We start from the raw sequence: 15,012 nt of genomic DNA, 5'->3' as shown, positions 1-15,012 counted from the left end.
CAGCACAAAGTTAAGCAGCGGTGGGTGTAAGTTAGTTTCACAACGATTTCAGGTTCTTACATAGGCCTGAAGTTATCTGCGCCATTGTCTATTGGAGGCAACATCATCTTCGTGTGCACAGAGGCTGACATGGACATCGACTTCTGATGTCGCAGCCGAACACTGGAGAAGGATGTAGTACAAACTGAAGCAGGGCTAGCTGCGTAAGCGAACATTTCTGTCAGGCTGTGAGGGGGTTTGGGTTCAGGCAGAGGCAGAAAGAAGAGCGTGATGGACCAACAAGAAACTACTGCATAGAAAAAAAAGCAAACTTTTCCTTCTGTTAACTGATTTGTCAAAGAGAACATGAACTCTAACAGCCCTCTTCTATGTAAACAGCAGAAACTACCCTATGCTGCCCTAGAAAAGTATCCTTATTACAGCACTTGCCATCTATGAAGTGATAATTCTCTTATCTGTAACATTAGTGGCGATACCCTCCTGTACAAGAAACTCAGAACTGAACTCTCATGTGGTCTGTGCCAAGCACTAATTTAAAGCACTGATGCAATTTGTATTGGTCTTAACATAAAAAACAAAACCTGAAACACCAACTGCACTTTCCAAAAAATTGATGATAAGTCCATTACTGCAATGAAGCAAGCTGTCTCCTGCCAGAAACTATCAGCATTAAAAAGAAATCAATATAAGTTGAAGTGTTTAAATCCTGATCTACTTCTAGTAACTTGGGGATTTTACAGGCACAACAGAACCCAAAGTGTAACTCTTCAGAGAGATACCAAAAGAAAATTTAAAAAAAGAGAAAGAAACCCAAATCCTTCCTCCTCCCCCCCCCCCCCCAAAAAAAAAAAAAAGCGAACATCAACCAACCTAAATGCTACAAAGGTTTAGGAAACTAAGTGGATGTAGAAGGTAATGAATAATGTTTGGTGACCTTTGAAGGAAGAAGATGAGTGTTGAAGAGTATCTTATACTTTTGACAACGAACCTTAACTTCTCCAAGTTAACATTGAGGCTTTGAAGTAAGGTCTACAGCACTGTCTTTAGCAGAACAGCTAGCAGGCTCGTAGCTGCATAATATGCTAAAATAGGAGCATGAAATATTTTTTCTTTCTGAGGACCCAAATATTCTTTACTGCCTTCACATTATCTAGTGATGTCAGGAATGGCAAAAAACAGAGGCCACAAGATGTATCTGGTCCTTAGGGCTAGATACCATACATTCATACATCTTATGTTTGTTTTAGAAGTATATCAGTAGTAATTCAGAAATATTTTTCAAGATTAGGTAGTTGTTCAGTGGCAACAACAGCATCATGACACCACGTGTTCATTTCCAGATTACTCTAGGGCTACACATACTGAAATTCAAGCCTCTCTCATTCAGGAAAGTCAGACCTCAGAAAGGGGAGAATGACAGTCCAGCTTCAAGTATCAGCATATCAGCTTCTTGGACTCAGTTTTCAAAGTGCTAATGGAAAACATTTCAGAGCTCAGATATCAAAACTTCCTGCCAAAATTGTTAAAATCTAATTGTTGTAGATTCTGAAAACTTGAAATGGAAAATGCTTGATCTGAGTCATGCATTCATTTCTGCAACATTGGTCAATCTAGCAGAATGTCACCTATAATGACTGCTAAAACTAAGTCTGCAGCACAGTACAGCTTTTAAATTATACATCAGGGTATTAAGAAGTCATAAGGAAACGACAATTCAAATTTGACAAGGGATCACCTCAAAAGTGATCCCAAAATAACTAGTCACTGGCCACTCAAGCACTTTATGCTTCTAGCTAACAACATGTTAGACCAAAGTTTTATTTAATCTTACCCTAGGTACCTTGAGTTATTTACCTCCAAAGATGTGATAACTAGAAGGTATCAACAGGGTACCAGAGCACATACTGAACCTTTTAACCACTCTCCTCTGAAGCTTAGCTAGAGATCAGCTTCCTTGTAGTACTAGCCTGGGAACAGAGACACAGTGAGCTAAAATTCATCAATTAGTGCTGAAGCTTATTAAAATCCGAGGCTTATTAAAATCTGAGGCATTTGTTTTACAAATGATTTAAAGCAATTGCCTATCATTATGAAGAGTGTTTCACAAGTTCCCAAGTGCATTAATTAATGCTAAGGCTTTGGAGGAAAGCCAACAGTCACCTCCAGCACAATGCCTGTGTCAGCCACACAGTGTGCGAAAATAGCTGTAAAATCCCTCTGCTTCTATCATTCTGGCATGGGGTCTTCAATATATTTCTTTCTTGAATATGAAGTCCACTGACTGACTACTGAACTCTAAGTTTCCATACCCTCAGGAATATTGCCTTCTCAGAATTACGTGTGGAAGATTAAAAACAAAAAAACAAACAAAAAAAACCAAAGATAATGTTTAATCACTTTCTTTCTATAAAGAATAAAGACTTAAAATGTGCACATCCTGTCTTTGAAGCAAGCCTGAGTTTTCACTGGGCCACAGTCAGTATCCAACTGACTAAAATAAATCTAAAATCTAATCTGTAGCAAATCCTTTAAAGTAATTTCCCCAGCCTTTAATATTTGCCACAAATAGAAACCTGAGTTACAGAAAGCATTTTTAACAAAATCTTGGATTCATACAAAGCTCAGGTTCTACATCACAGCTTGCTTCACAAAAGTAAAGCCATTGAAGGTTCCTAAAGTTAGCTTCTGCCATATTGAGAGCATAGTAATATTTGAGGAATTATAAAAACACAGCTAGAGAAAAAACAAAAACAAAAAACCACCCCCCATTCCCCTAAAACGCACAGAATTTATCTGAAGAGTCAGTCCTATCTATAGTCATGTTTACTTGGCCTGCAGAAAGGTCTGCACTTCATGGGGTCAGTCAAGCTTCTGCCCAGTTACAGCAAAGACTATTCAGATTTGGCTCTGCCAACCTCTCCAATAACTCTGAAATTGTACCAAAACAAACTTGCAGTTTAACATTGATTCATTTCTGAAAACAAAGAAGTCTCTCACTGTAAAACAAGCTATTAGCAATGCAGTCTCATTTTCTTATCCCATTTTAACCTTCTATAGAGGGTAAAGAAAGAGGTAAGCAAAAAATACATGATAAAAGTGACAATGTTTTTTTTTCCTGACTGCAGAACATAAATGCTCAGACATTTCAAAGGCCAAATAGAGCTAAAGTCTGCAAATGACAGCAGATAAGCAAATGACATTTTGATACCATATTTCTTTGGGGGGACTGGGCTCATGGAATGGGAGGAAAGGAAAAAAAAAAAAAAAGACTACACAACACAGGACAGCATTCTTGACAATAAAAAGTAAGTTATGTAGGAACAACCAATGGTGGAAGTAAGGTCTGATTGACATAGTTGCTGAGTACTACAGACCATCGACTTTAATCTTAAAGACAACACATGATGAACTAGAAAGATGACAGTTTGCTGAGAAAGTCAAGGCTAGAAGAAAAAACTCCAAAAGAACTCTTTAGCAGCATGAAGTTACACCTGAATTAAGAGGATACCTGAATCTCAAGCACTCCTAGTAAATAATATTTAATAACTTATACAAAAACATAGAAATTGTGGACAATATATTGCAAAGATGTTAGTTTAAAGATTAAATATAAATTATTAAGAAAACAAGAAATCAGGTAGTTAAACATGATCAAAACTATTTTGGACAAAGATTCAAAGTGAGCTTGGACAGGTAAAAAGCCATTAACATATCAAAGAAATGATGGTAAACTTCAATCAAAACAAACTTGGTAACACTAACAAGGACTAATCAATGAAGGCTGAGACAGACACTCAGAGACAGCACCAACTAGCTGTGCTGCACTCCACAAGACAGTTGACCGCAGGCCCAGCTGGCCAGCTAGACTTTTGGCGCTCTTCAAACTTACACTTGACTGTCTCCTTAATCACTTTCAGTTTGTAGAAAGCTAGGAGGAAGAGATAGGGTCAAAATCACCTCCTTTACCCTAGGCTCCAAGGGTCAAACAAGGGACACACAGATTTTCCATTCAATATTACAGCTCTATTTCTCTTCCTTATATGCTTTTGGAGGGGAGTGGAGAGGGAAAGGAGAGAGGATTTTTGTGCAAAAACATGGCAAATCCTCTCACCATCATGAACATGAGCTACAAGAAGAAAGTATCTTCTTTCCACCTTTTACTGTAAATCCTAAATTTGGGAAGGAGTGTGGAAAAATTGGGAAGAATAGAGGAGAAATTACACATTGCTCCAAGTTTAAACATTTTTATTGTAAGTACTAGGTATCCAAGCTTTCTCTTGGCAATAATCAACAACTTTGTTACTGGCTTTTGATTGGCAACCAAAGATGATCTACAAATAGTTTTTGAGACTTGTAAAATTCTGTGAAGAACAGTAAAGGGAGACTTGGCTGGAACGTCTAACTCTTCAGTCAACCAGGACATTTGATGATATTCTTCATAAGTGCTACTCCAGCATAGGGCTAATGTCTATGTTTACCAGTATATTTATTTTCTACAGCTCTCTTCCAGCCTTAGTACACAGGAAAGGATGGCTTTAGTGCCATGGCTACAGCACCAACACATGAACTAGATGACTCAATTCCCACTGCATGCTCCAGTCAGTCTTCCAGTAAAGTAAGAGGGAACCCACAGTTTCTTTTACTTTATTTTCCCCTCAGAATACAGAGATATCAATACTTCTTCTCCCAAGACAAGTTCTACAAATACCGGGAAGCAGTTGGACTACAAGAGTATAAATACTGACATTATTAGTCCAGGGTAATGGCCTATTGCTATTTCATCAATTTTCTTGAAAAACAAATAAACTCTCCTCCCCAAACCCCTGATTTTCTGAGATTTTGTAGAAAAAGAGTATTCCAAATAATCACAACTGCAAGTACAATTTAGACTAAACTATGAAAACAATTGGCCAAAGAGAGATGGACTTTGTAGTCTAACATGAAAAAAGTCTCTTCCGAAGCATGTGTTGCTTGGCCAGAGAAGTTAACCACTGATTAAGATAAGCTGTACAAATAAGAAATAGGTTTAATCAAGTATTAGGATCTGCCTTTTAGATTCTAAGTACAAAGACTATGCAAATTAAGCATATAAAACAAATATACTTACAGGTGTTCGAGAACTGAAGATCTGTACTCACCTTTCATTAGGAAGAATATTACTTTTTAAAAATTAGATAACTTTTTGGAAACGTGAAGACAGCAACATAAAACATAGGAAGACATTTCATATACCTGTTCTCCTTGCCATTTTGTATCACTGAATGCCTGTCAGCAGTGGTTCTTTCGCTACAAACATATGTATTGCGCCGTGTCATTGCTCCAGGGGCAGTGTTATTCTACAATTAAAAACACAAGCATGTTACTCCTCACAAAAAAGGCTTTACAGTGGTAAAGTCTACATATAAGCAAAGACTGTCTCACTTCATGCTAGCTCTACATAGTCATAACTATATAACTTATTTAGTCACTGTAAGTTAATATACAAACACCTTCCAGTATTTTAATACAACCTGCAAAAATACTTCAAACAAGTTGTTCTTTGTCTATTTCATGTTGATTGTTCAAAAAATTAAGCTAGCTTAAACTTTTTGATTATTGATGTTCTGAATTATTCTCAGCATCTATATAATTCACCTAGGACTGGACAGCCTATTTCTTTATAGCTATTTTTGAAATACTTTACCACTTGTAGATTGTGAAATTTTCCTTTAAACTAAAAGTCATACCCTTAAACAAGACAGGAGAAGCAAATACTTAAGAAACATACATGGTAAATTCATTAGGGAGGTAAACAGACTTTAATATTAAACACTATAAAAAAAATAGACAAGTTTTAAAAAATGAGGAAGAATAAGTCAAATTAAAAAGACAAACTGCATAAAATTTTAATAAAAACAACTTTAAAAATATACATATAAATACAAGCATAATACATTGAGGGCAAGAGAACCAGGGGAACTTAAACTACAGACCTTACTTTAACTTCAGAGGGGAAAAAAAGAAATAGAATTACTTTGCCTCTGTCTTTACAGAGAAAGAGGGTGGAGATATGCCCAAGTTGGTGGTCAATTTTCCAGGAACGACTGAGAAGCTGAGTAATTCACAGATAACAGAATTATAAAATGTTAGATGCAATTACTGTAGGAAAAGCATGGTGGTCCAGACAAACATGCACCCCCAGGTTGTAGAGGAAGTAAAAGCTGGCAAGCCTTATATTTTTTCCCCAACCCAAGAAAATAACACAAACTGCATATGACTGAAAAGTGGGCTAATCATTCAAATTTTCTTTAAAGAAAAGGATCACAGGGGCAAAACAGGAAGCAAAGAAGGCTGTTAACCTTAAACATCACTGCTGGGGAAAATCTTGGAGGCCAGCTTAAGGGAAAGATTGGTCAGCACCTTGATAAGCACGTGTTGAATAAGGATGGCCACTAAGTTCAGGCAGGGGACTTCATGCTCAACTAACCTTTTGGAGGTCTTTGAAGAATTACTGCTATGATACACAAGGGAAATTCAGTGGATTTTTTAAAAAGCATTAAGGAAAGGTTTCACATAAACTGGTCACAGCAGAGCATCACGGGGAGAAGGACAAAAAAAAAAAAAAAGATACCACGGAAAAACTTGTTCAAGCACAAAAAGAGAGTACCAAACCTTTTCTGCTTCTGAACCTGAAACAAAACTGTTAAGTGGAGTATTCTCAATAATCAGTAGAAATCCCACCGGTGCTTTTTACACATACAGCTCCTGCTGTCCTACAGCAAAATATTGGCTATAAGCTATTATCAGCGAATCTCAAGCTGCACAATCCCCGAGCTGCAGATTTAACATGGAAGCCATGTTGTCTGTTTGAAGACCTGTTATATATCTTTACATGCACATACAAATAAAAATGAAAAAGCAAACTGTGTAATCTCCTTGCTTAAAAAAAAACACAGAAAGTATTTTAAAGCTTTTAAAATCATAAAATAGAGCTATTAAATCATAAAACATATGCAGTTGTCCCAGCAGTTCCCAAATACTCTTGCAGTTCCTAAAGGAACTGGGATGTGCCAAGCATCAAAAGTCCTGCTTTAATACCCATCCTTCCCTTGTACTTTATTCCTCACATTTCCCTCTTCTTCCATTCTTTAAGAAATTGGCTCTAACTTTCCTCTGACACCTGTGATTGTGTAAAATCATCATCCCCTTCTTTATTAAACTTGCGAGCAATGAAGGTTGTGCACTTGAACACGAAGTTTTGTTTATGTTCGTAACACAGCCCATGCTGTGCATGTGGAGCCCTCGCAAAGCAACGGTGCATTTACTATGGCATAGTCCTATTTGCATATCTTTTTGTTCTGTGTTCCTGAATAGTGAAGAGGAAGATTATTACCGAGTTAAGCACTTAGACTGTCGGACAACAGTTTTTTGTGGGAAATATGGACAATAATAGATGGGTTCCTTCTCTTCACCTACCCTGTTAGAACACAGTATTTTTTTGTTAAGACATTCTACATTACACAGCATTGAAATGTGCTGTACTGTTGCATACCTGGAAAGTAAGATGGAAACTATTCCCCATTCTGGATCAAACTTTATAGACAAAGCATTTTTAGGTTCATGAGCGGACATCTTTACTTTTGTTATTCATATCTGAAATCAAAGAACTCTAAGCATGCACTTTCCCAGATGTTTCTTTTTTTCAAGAATTCAAAAGCAGAAGGATCGGCATACATTTTTTTTGTTTGGCTCAGAGTTCAGAGGTTGCAAGAGGTGATCTAAGCATTTCAAGCTTTCACACTGCAGCTTTAGCAGTAACACTCTCGAGATCCCATGGTATCAGGGCCTTTACACTTTCAGTGTACCCTTTCAAGGCTTGATCTACGAGGCTTTCCAGCTAAAATGTTTTTGTTCACTCAATCCACACACTATTAGTCTTTGAAAAGGACTAACTTGCAGAGATGCACAGCACAGGAAGCCTAGAACTGCTGTTAACAGCATCACACAGGACAGTAATACCCTGATAGGATGACAAGACAGGCGAGCTGCACCGGTAGTTTATCCTTGCGGCATCACAGCTGCCTTCTTTCTTTTCAGAAAGTGTTGACACTGCACCGGCACAGGTTGAGACTTTTGAGCGTATGTATAATGTCCAATCCCAGTATAAAGGCTTTGTCATATAGAGCCCTCCTCTGCTCCAAGAGCAAATCTTGTGCCCACTGTTTACACACGCTGCTTTTGCACTAGAAGATGCCATCAAGGCAGGCACTGATGAACAGCTTTCAAAAGAGTCAGCTTCTGTTTCATAATAATGAAATACATTTAATTTAGAGTGGTAGTATGCCTTTTGGTCCTAAATGATTTTCCAAATATTATCTATTCCCTTCTTTCAGTTTTCTGAAAGTTGTAACTAACAGCCCTGGTGTAGCCTTATTACAAACACAAAGAAAAATCCCAAGCCATGAGTAGTAAACAAGGAGTTATTAGTTACTGCTAATGATGCATCCTCTGTAGCAGGTTTTCAGTATTAATTTTGTATTTGCCTAATGAACCTGAAGCTTTTTGATGTACATTTGTTCAGCTTGCAGAACTATTTAGCTTGCAAGATTTTAAAAGCTCTATTAACTTTAGAAGAGTAACTGACAGGCCCTAATTCCAATATCAGACTTAGCTAACTGCCCTACAAGCACAACTCTTATCCTTAAGTCCATACTAGTAAGCTTTATTACATGAGTAGTACACAATTGAATTGGCTGAATGTCCTAAAAATTCAAAAGGAAACAAATCTCAAATGAAGACCAGAATTACTACTTTCGCTGTATCTATCAAAGTAGCAATTATTTTTAAGCACAGTATTTTTCTGTCTCTTCAGTGATTTTCTCATGGTATTGTTGATTTTGGGACTTAAGTGCTCAATGAGAACACAAAAATCTTTCCACCTCAAAAATTTTTGAACTTCAGGACAATACAGTAACTCCAGCATCCTTTTTTATTCTAGATGCACACCAGTACTATAAGAAACAGGACTCTGTAATCAAGTCCAAGAATTCTGTCAGAAGTCAGAGCTCCCCTCTTAGCCCTAGTTGCCAGCAAGCTAAAGTCTAATTTGTAGCAGGAAAAGTCTATAGTTCTTCGTGTCAGACTGCACAATTACAAAGGCTATTTTAAACACTCACTAAACACTCACTAATCGAGCAACATCACAAGCTTGTTTCTGATTACATTTTGACCATCTTGTACCACTGCTTGTAAAAGATCAGAATTGCACCCTGAATCAGAAGAGATAAGGGACTGATACAGCACAGCCCATCAAAATGCAAAAGATACTAAATGCAAAATACATCGTAACTATGATGCAAAGTTCTTGAGAAAGGCATTAGATAGTATTGAGTGAAATCCAGTATAGGAAAAAAATGATTTGGCTATCCTTCTATTTTGGGACTTGATAGCTAGGAACTGCTGTATAAGAAAACACAAACAGTTCAGAATTCTTCAAAAAACAAGAAAGGAAAGGGCAAGGGAACAGGCAATCAGAAAAGGGTCCTCTAAAAAAGAAAAAAAAAAATCATGAGCTGCTGTTCACATCTAGGAATAATAGCTGATAAAAGATCTGTCTTTTTAAGGAACCTCTTGGGCTGAAATCCTCCAGCTAAGTCCCTCCCCCCCCTGTGCTTTTAGGCACAGGTTGAAGTACACCACTGAACAGTTCTTAGAAGTAGATCTGTTTGATAATCATAATGTACGTAACAACGATTTGGAATAGCCTGTTTGACTTTTACAACTGTGTTAAACAATGTACAGAACATAGATGAGGTTTCTTCTTAAACATATGCAACTATAAGATAGGGTAATGCATATGGGGATTTCATTCTGTGGTACAAAAAGCCTCAGAAGAGCTATTAGCGTATCAAAGATAACATAATATATACTAATTTTCAGGAGGTGGCCTTTGAGTTGAGTTTCATTCTTTGCTTTTTAATACACTTTTATACCCAAAAGACGTCTGATTGCTAACAGCTACTACTGTTGTTATAGTACCTACTAATACCTATTAACTACATCATGAGTTACAACAATCAAGTGGTTGACTGAAAACAGGAGAAAATGGTAACAATATGAGATTTCCTTTCATTCATGAAGAGCAGGTAAGTAAAAAAGTAAAACCCTAATCACTGGTAATCCACAACATTAGCATGCTCCTCCTCCCCAAAATGTTTCATGGTTTTAATAAAAAAGTATTTTTACTTACACTAGGAACAGCCGAACTTTTCTTACGTTCAGGAATATCAGCCTTATTTGGATTGCTGGCATTTCCAAGCATTGGGCTAGCTGGTGCAATTCCTCTTCCTGCAACAGCACTACTGCTAGATTTTCTTGACTGAATTCCTTCTTCTTTGAGGTCACTGTCTGTAGTACTAGTCTGGCTTCTTTTGGGATATGCCACTACTGAGGGGATAGATGGTCCAGCTTAAAAAACAAATGAAAAAACAGAAAAAAAGATTTTTCTTCCCAGAAGTCCTATTACTACTTTTGCCTATAATGGAAATGTATTCACACATATGAGAGTCAAAGTAGTGAACACTGGAGATTAGAGCTGCAAAAGACAATCTAGCAAAATATGAGTTAGCATGATAGAGACAGATGATCCAGAGCTAGTAAAATATGCATATTTCAGAGGTCAGCAAATATTCTGTGAAAAGCAAAAAATTCCCAAATATTTGCTTCTTCATGTTTGCCCCTTTTTAAAGGGAGGGAGGTAAAAAACAAAGCAAAGTCAATTCTCTTCAGGCTTCTGTTTATATCTTGATCTAAAGATAAATAACTCTTCTGTTTACCTTGCTAAGGCAAGAAGGACCATAGCAGTGAAGACAATTACTTGAATTTGTTACATGAGATTGCTCGATTTTAATGAAAATACAAACTGAATAGAATCCTTTGCTGTTTGAATACTTGTACTGGTTTGGCCTAGCATGCAAAACTTGAAGAGTCATTTTAAGAACAGCTAACAAGGAACTGACTTTCAGATGAGGGAATCCTTCATAAGCATAAAGTTGGCACAAACTGTTCAAGCCAATCTTTTTTAAAAATGGGCTCTTGAGATGCAGTGCCGGACTGCTAGCAGCACTAATGGCCTGCAGATAGTGTTCTCAGTTAGAACAGTCCGGAAATGGCTTCAGTTTGTGCCACAAACCTCTCCATGTACGCCAGGAACAACTAGGAAGAGAAAACTGTTCTGGCATACCTGAAGGTCAGACAACAGTTTTCACAGCCCATGGTACTTTCATTTGCATTAATAGGTTCCCAGACACTATAAAAAACTTGTGTGGATGTTATGAATTTGTTTCTATGTGTTGCAGTTAAATGTCTTCGTAAGAGGAAAGTTACTATTGTAATAACATCAGTAACTAATTTAAATAAAAAGATCAAAATAGTTACATATATGAGAAGCACAGAAGCACAACATCCATCATCCTAGGAAACTTCCAGAGGAAAGCAATCTATGAATGCAATATGGTTATTTACAAACAGACCTAATGAAGACTCCTTTTGTGAGGTAGGGTCTAGGCAAGAAGATTTTGAGGTATTTAGAAAGCTCTATGCAACTGTCTTGCATACTCATTAAGCAAATAAGAGTTCTAAGCTTGTCCAAGTCACTGGTCCTTAGAAATTTAATGTTTGCAGGACAATCAAATGTCAATACTGTCAGGAAACAGAAAACAAGGAACATTAGCAAAACTTGACATTTCTTCAAGTTTTTGACACAAGCTGACCTACTAGTGTCAAAAGAAAACAAAAGTTTAACAGATGTACCAGGAGTATGAGTGAGGAGCGCTGTGCTTTTCATAAAAAAAGGGGGTTTCAAGATTTCCTAGAACGGTTGGAAGTGCAAGACACGAGGCAGACCAAGTGAATTAAGTTGGTGTATTCAGTATTCCTCTAAAAGGCATTTTAATTTTTTTTTTTTTATTATTTATTTTTTTCCTGGGAAAATTGATTTTAAAATGTCAGTTTTTCAGTAAATTATTTAATCAACATGCATGAACTACATTGCCATCATCCTCTTCCTCATCTTGAGGCACAGAAACAGAACATAGCTGGCTGCAACACAGGGCTGCAACACTGAAAATAAGAATTGCTCACCGTGATCACTGTACCGCCGTTGTTTCTGGCTAGAAGATATGCTTCTCTGAACTTTGTGATGAGGAGATTGTCCAGTGCTATTATTAAGATCACTACTTGGCCTAACTTTGGCAAGTGAAAGATTGCTGCTGGAGCTTGAATCACTTGCATCCAACTACAATACAAATGAGAATATTAAAACAAGGAGTTCAGACAAAACAAATTAAACATCCATCATATTAAGGAAGCAGTAACTGGGAGGCAGAGGGAAAAATCACTCTAGTATGTAGGAAGTTTTGTGACAACAAGGCTTAGAGGCCCAGGCATCAATGCCTCACAACATCAGGCATGACTTTTTAGATTCTTGTGCAGTTGTTTTATGGGAAGCCGAAAGGAATCTGCAGCTCCTTAAAGAAAGATCAGATAAAGAAAATCCATCTCTTTCCTTTCAATTTTCCCCTCTAAGTTCTGTAAGATTTTAATGGGAAGAGAGGATACATTCCGAGAAGCCACCACACCAATTTCCACAGTAGAGGAACCAAGAGCAGCTTACTGATGCCAAGCCCTGTCAGCATCACATGAAAAAGTAATAGAGAAAAAGTGAACATTTAGAGGCTGATCAGTTCTACACTTAAGTTCCTTAAAAATATTTACTGCTGGCATATTCGCCCTCAAGCTCCTAGACTAGATGAGATAGTCAATGGTGCACAAAATCCTTAACAGAAAACTGCTGCCCGAACAGGGTAACTCCTGGGAACCTACAGACAATTGCTTACTTACTGATGATGACTTGGACTAGGGTAAGAACAGACACAGCATCCTTTGAACATGTGGACAGTTCAGTTGGCACTGCTGATTAAAAATAACCTGATTTTGGGTGTACTGGACATGTGACAGGTATTGAACATCTGTGGTTACTGCATTAATTTTTGTTTCTAATTTGGCTGATTTGATTTTATTTGCATTTGTAAGAGTGATACTTACCTCCGATGATTTCCTTCCTAGCAGTAAGTATGTAGCTGTGATTTCATCATACTTCATTTTACTAAGAGATTCTTGAATTTCTTCTTGAGAATATCCCATTCCTACCATAATATCTACAAATGAACACACACTCTATAAGTAACTGAAATATTCTGATGTTTATGCTGGAGTGTTAAATTCAAAAGCAAGAACCGAACATCTAAAGAATGAAGCAAAAAATCAAGCCTAATGCAACACCAACATTAAAAGAGTAGTTACACTTTTCAAATGATAAATATTCATAGCAAGTATGGATTGGGGAAAAAGCATGCATAATGTAAACAGTATCATATTCTGAAAAACACTGGTTTACCTATTCTTTTCTGGTCCGAGATGTCAAGTTCTGGTTCAACAAAAGGTTTAAGTTCATCCTCCTCATGCCCTGCATTGATCCACCTGTCCTTCATAATTTGCTGTAAAGAAAGGCTTCTTGTTGGTAGGAAATACTTACTAGTAAAGAAAAGAAACTACTGAAAGAACAACTTCCCTAATTTATCAAATACTAATGCTTTTTTTCATTTTTCTTTTCTGGAACAGTCCCCAGGACCAACTTAATTTTGTTTTGCTCCAGTGAGGAAGACTATACATGTCAAGGCAGATTACTTCCTAATCAGTGAAATTCTAGCACACAGATGAAAAGTAAAAGCCCTTAACAAAGACCAAAAGCAACATGACAACTCTGACGTGTCTAGTACAGAAATATTAGGCCCTGACTAGACTATGGAATCCTCCCTGTAAAGTCCTGCCTTCAGCTACAAGAGTCATGGAAGGGTCTCAGTATCAAGAAAGTGCATATAACGCAAATACTACCAAAGCATGTAAAAGGAACAAAGACAGTGGATTAAACTGTATGCATAATAGTAATAAAAATTGAGTTTCCATCTTTTCTCTAATATTGACTGATGGCAGACACTCCACAAGTCTTTCTGAAGTATTTAAGGACAGAGTTTCATAAGGAGCTTCAGTTGATCTATGACTGCACTATTCCTGAAAAGCGTGGCCCTGACAAATCACAAGTTGGCTACAGCAAATCTTTGTGGCATGACAAATTTTCAGTCAGGTCAGGGTCCTGACTAACTCCCCATTCAGCTGCATGGTCATAAACTGATGCTAAAGTTGCCCTGGGGCATGCAGCTTGGTAAAGATGGCATCATCTCTTCCAGCAGGGACACAGTCTCGTACAACTTGAAGTTGATTTTGAAATGGTACTCATGGGAGGGGGGGCTACTTCATCATACTTTCTGATCCAGAAAGAAATTTAGGTAACTTTTCTTTGATTACACTGAGTACCTTGCTGTGGAAAAACAAAGTACACTTAGAAAGAGTTTAAGTTTCCGCAAGTAATAACAGCATGCCTGCATGGCCAGATTTCTAATCATCATACTCCTATCAGACTACTAACAATATTCAGTGGTTATGGAGTGACTGTACATACTTATACATCATCACCAAATCTCTATTTTTCCTTAGTACAGCCAATACATTTTTAGTGCAAGTTGTTGGAGCATTAATAAGTAGAGTGTTAGTGGCAGGTAGAAATGTATTATTTTATCTCCTCCATAATAGTAGAAAATGCAAGCAAAAGGTAACCACACCATAATCTAATTTTTTGGATCACATTTAAGTTCTGGTGGATCATCCATTAATGCAGGAATCCACTCACTAACTGTCAGGAAAAAAGTTGTATGAAGTAGGCAGTGTAATAAGAAAATCTCACATTCATTTTGGAAGTAATTGTGGAGTCTACTGTCCTGTCATCACAGCAAAGAAAACTTGAGTCATACCCTTTATTCAATCCCCTCAAAATACACTCTAAACAGCATGATAACAAGAAATCATTAATAACTTCAAAAATGTTTGCAAAATATAATGTCTAGCTCACTGAGCTCA

At 37.2% G+C, this 15,012-nt stretch overlaps 1 protein-coding gene across 9 annotated transcripts in view; it reads right to left on the bottom strand.

Annotated features, from left to right (window-relative positions):
* Positions 1-15,012, bottom strand: part of MARK3 (microtubule affinity regulating kinase 3) — a 60,025-nt gene that overhangs the window by 9,597 nt on the left and 35,416 nt on the right. For 5 of the 9 annotated variants that reach the window (XM_062576918.1, XM_062576916.1, XM_062576917.1 and 2 more), the window contains 6 exons: positions 13,436-13,535; positions 13,084-13,196; positions 12,121-12,274; positions 10,229-10,446; positions 5,233-5,336; positions 61-225 (listed from right to left, as the gene is read on the bottom strand). In XM_062576918.1, the coding sequence (XP_062432902.1) occupies positions 61-225; positions 5,233-5,336; positions 10,229-10,446; positions 12,121-12,274; positions 13,084-13,196; positions 13,436-13,535 (854 nt within the window). The remainder of the gene's footprint in view (positions 1-60; positions 226-5,232; positions 5,337-10,228; positions 10,447-12,120; positions 12,275-13,083; positions 13,197-13,435; positions 13,536-15,012) is intronic. The other 4 variants (XM_062576923.1, XM_062576919.1, XM_062576921.1 and 1 more) reach the window with 1 other exon arrangement.

This window comes from Rhea pennata, chromosome 5 (assembly GCF_028389875.1).
Source record: "Rhea pennata isolate bPtePen1 chromosome 5, bPtePen1.pri, whole genome shotgun sequence".
In the NCBI taxonomy this organism is placed as follows: domain Eukaryota; kingdom Metazoa; phylum Chordata; class Aves; order Rheiformes; family Rheidae; genus Rhea; species Rhea pennata.
This window is presented reverse-complemented; position numbering and strand designations above follow the sequence as displayed.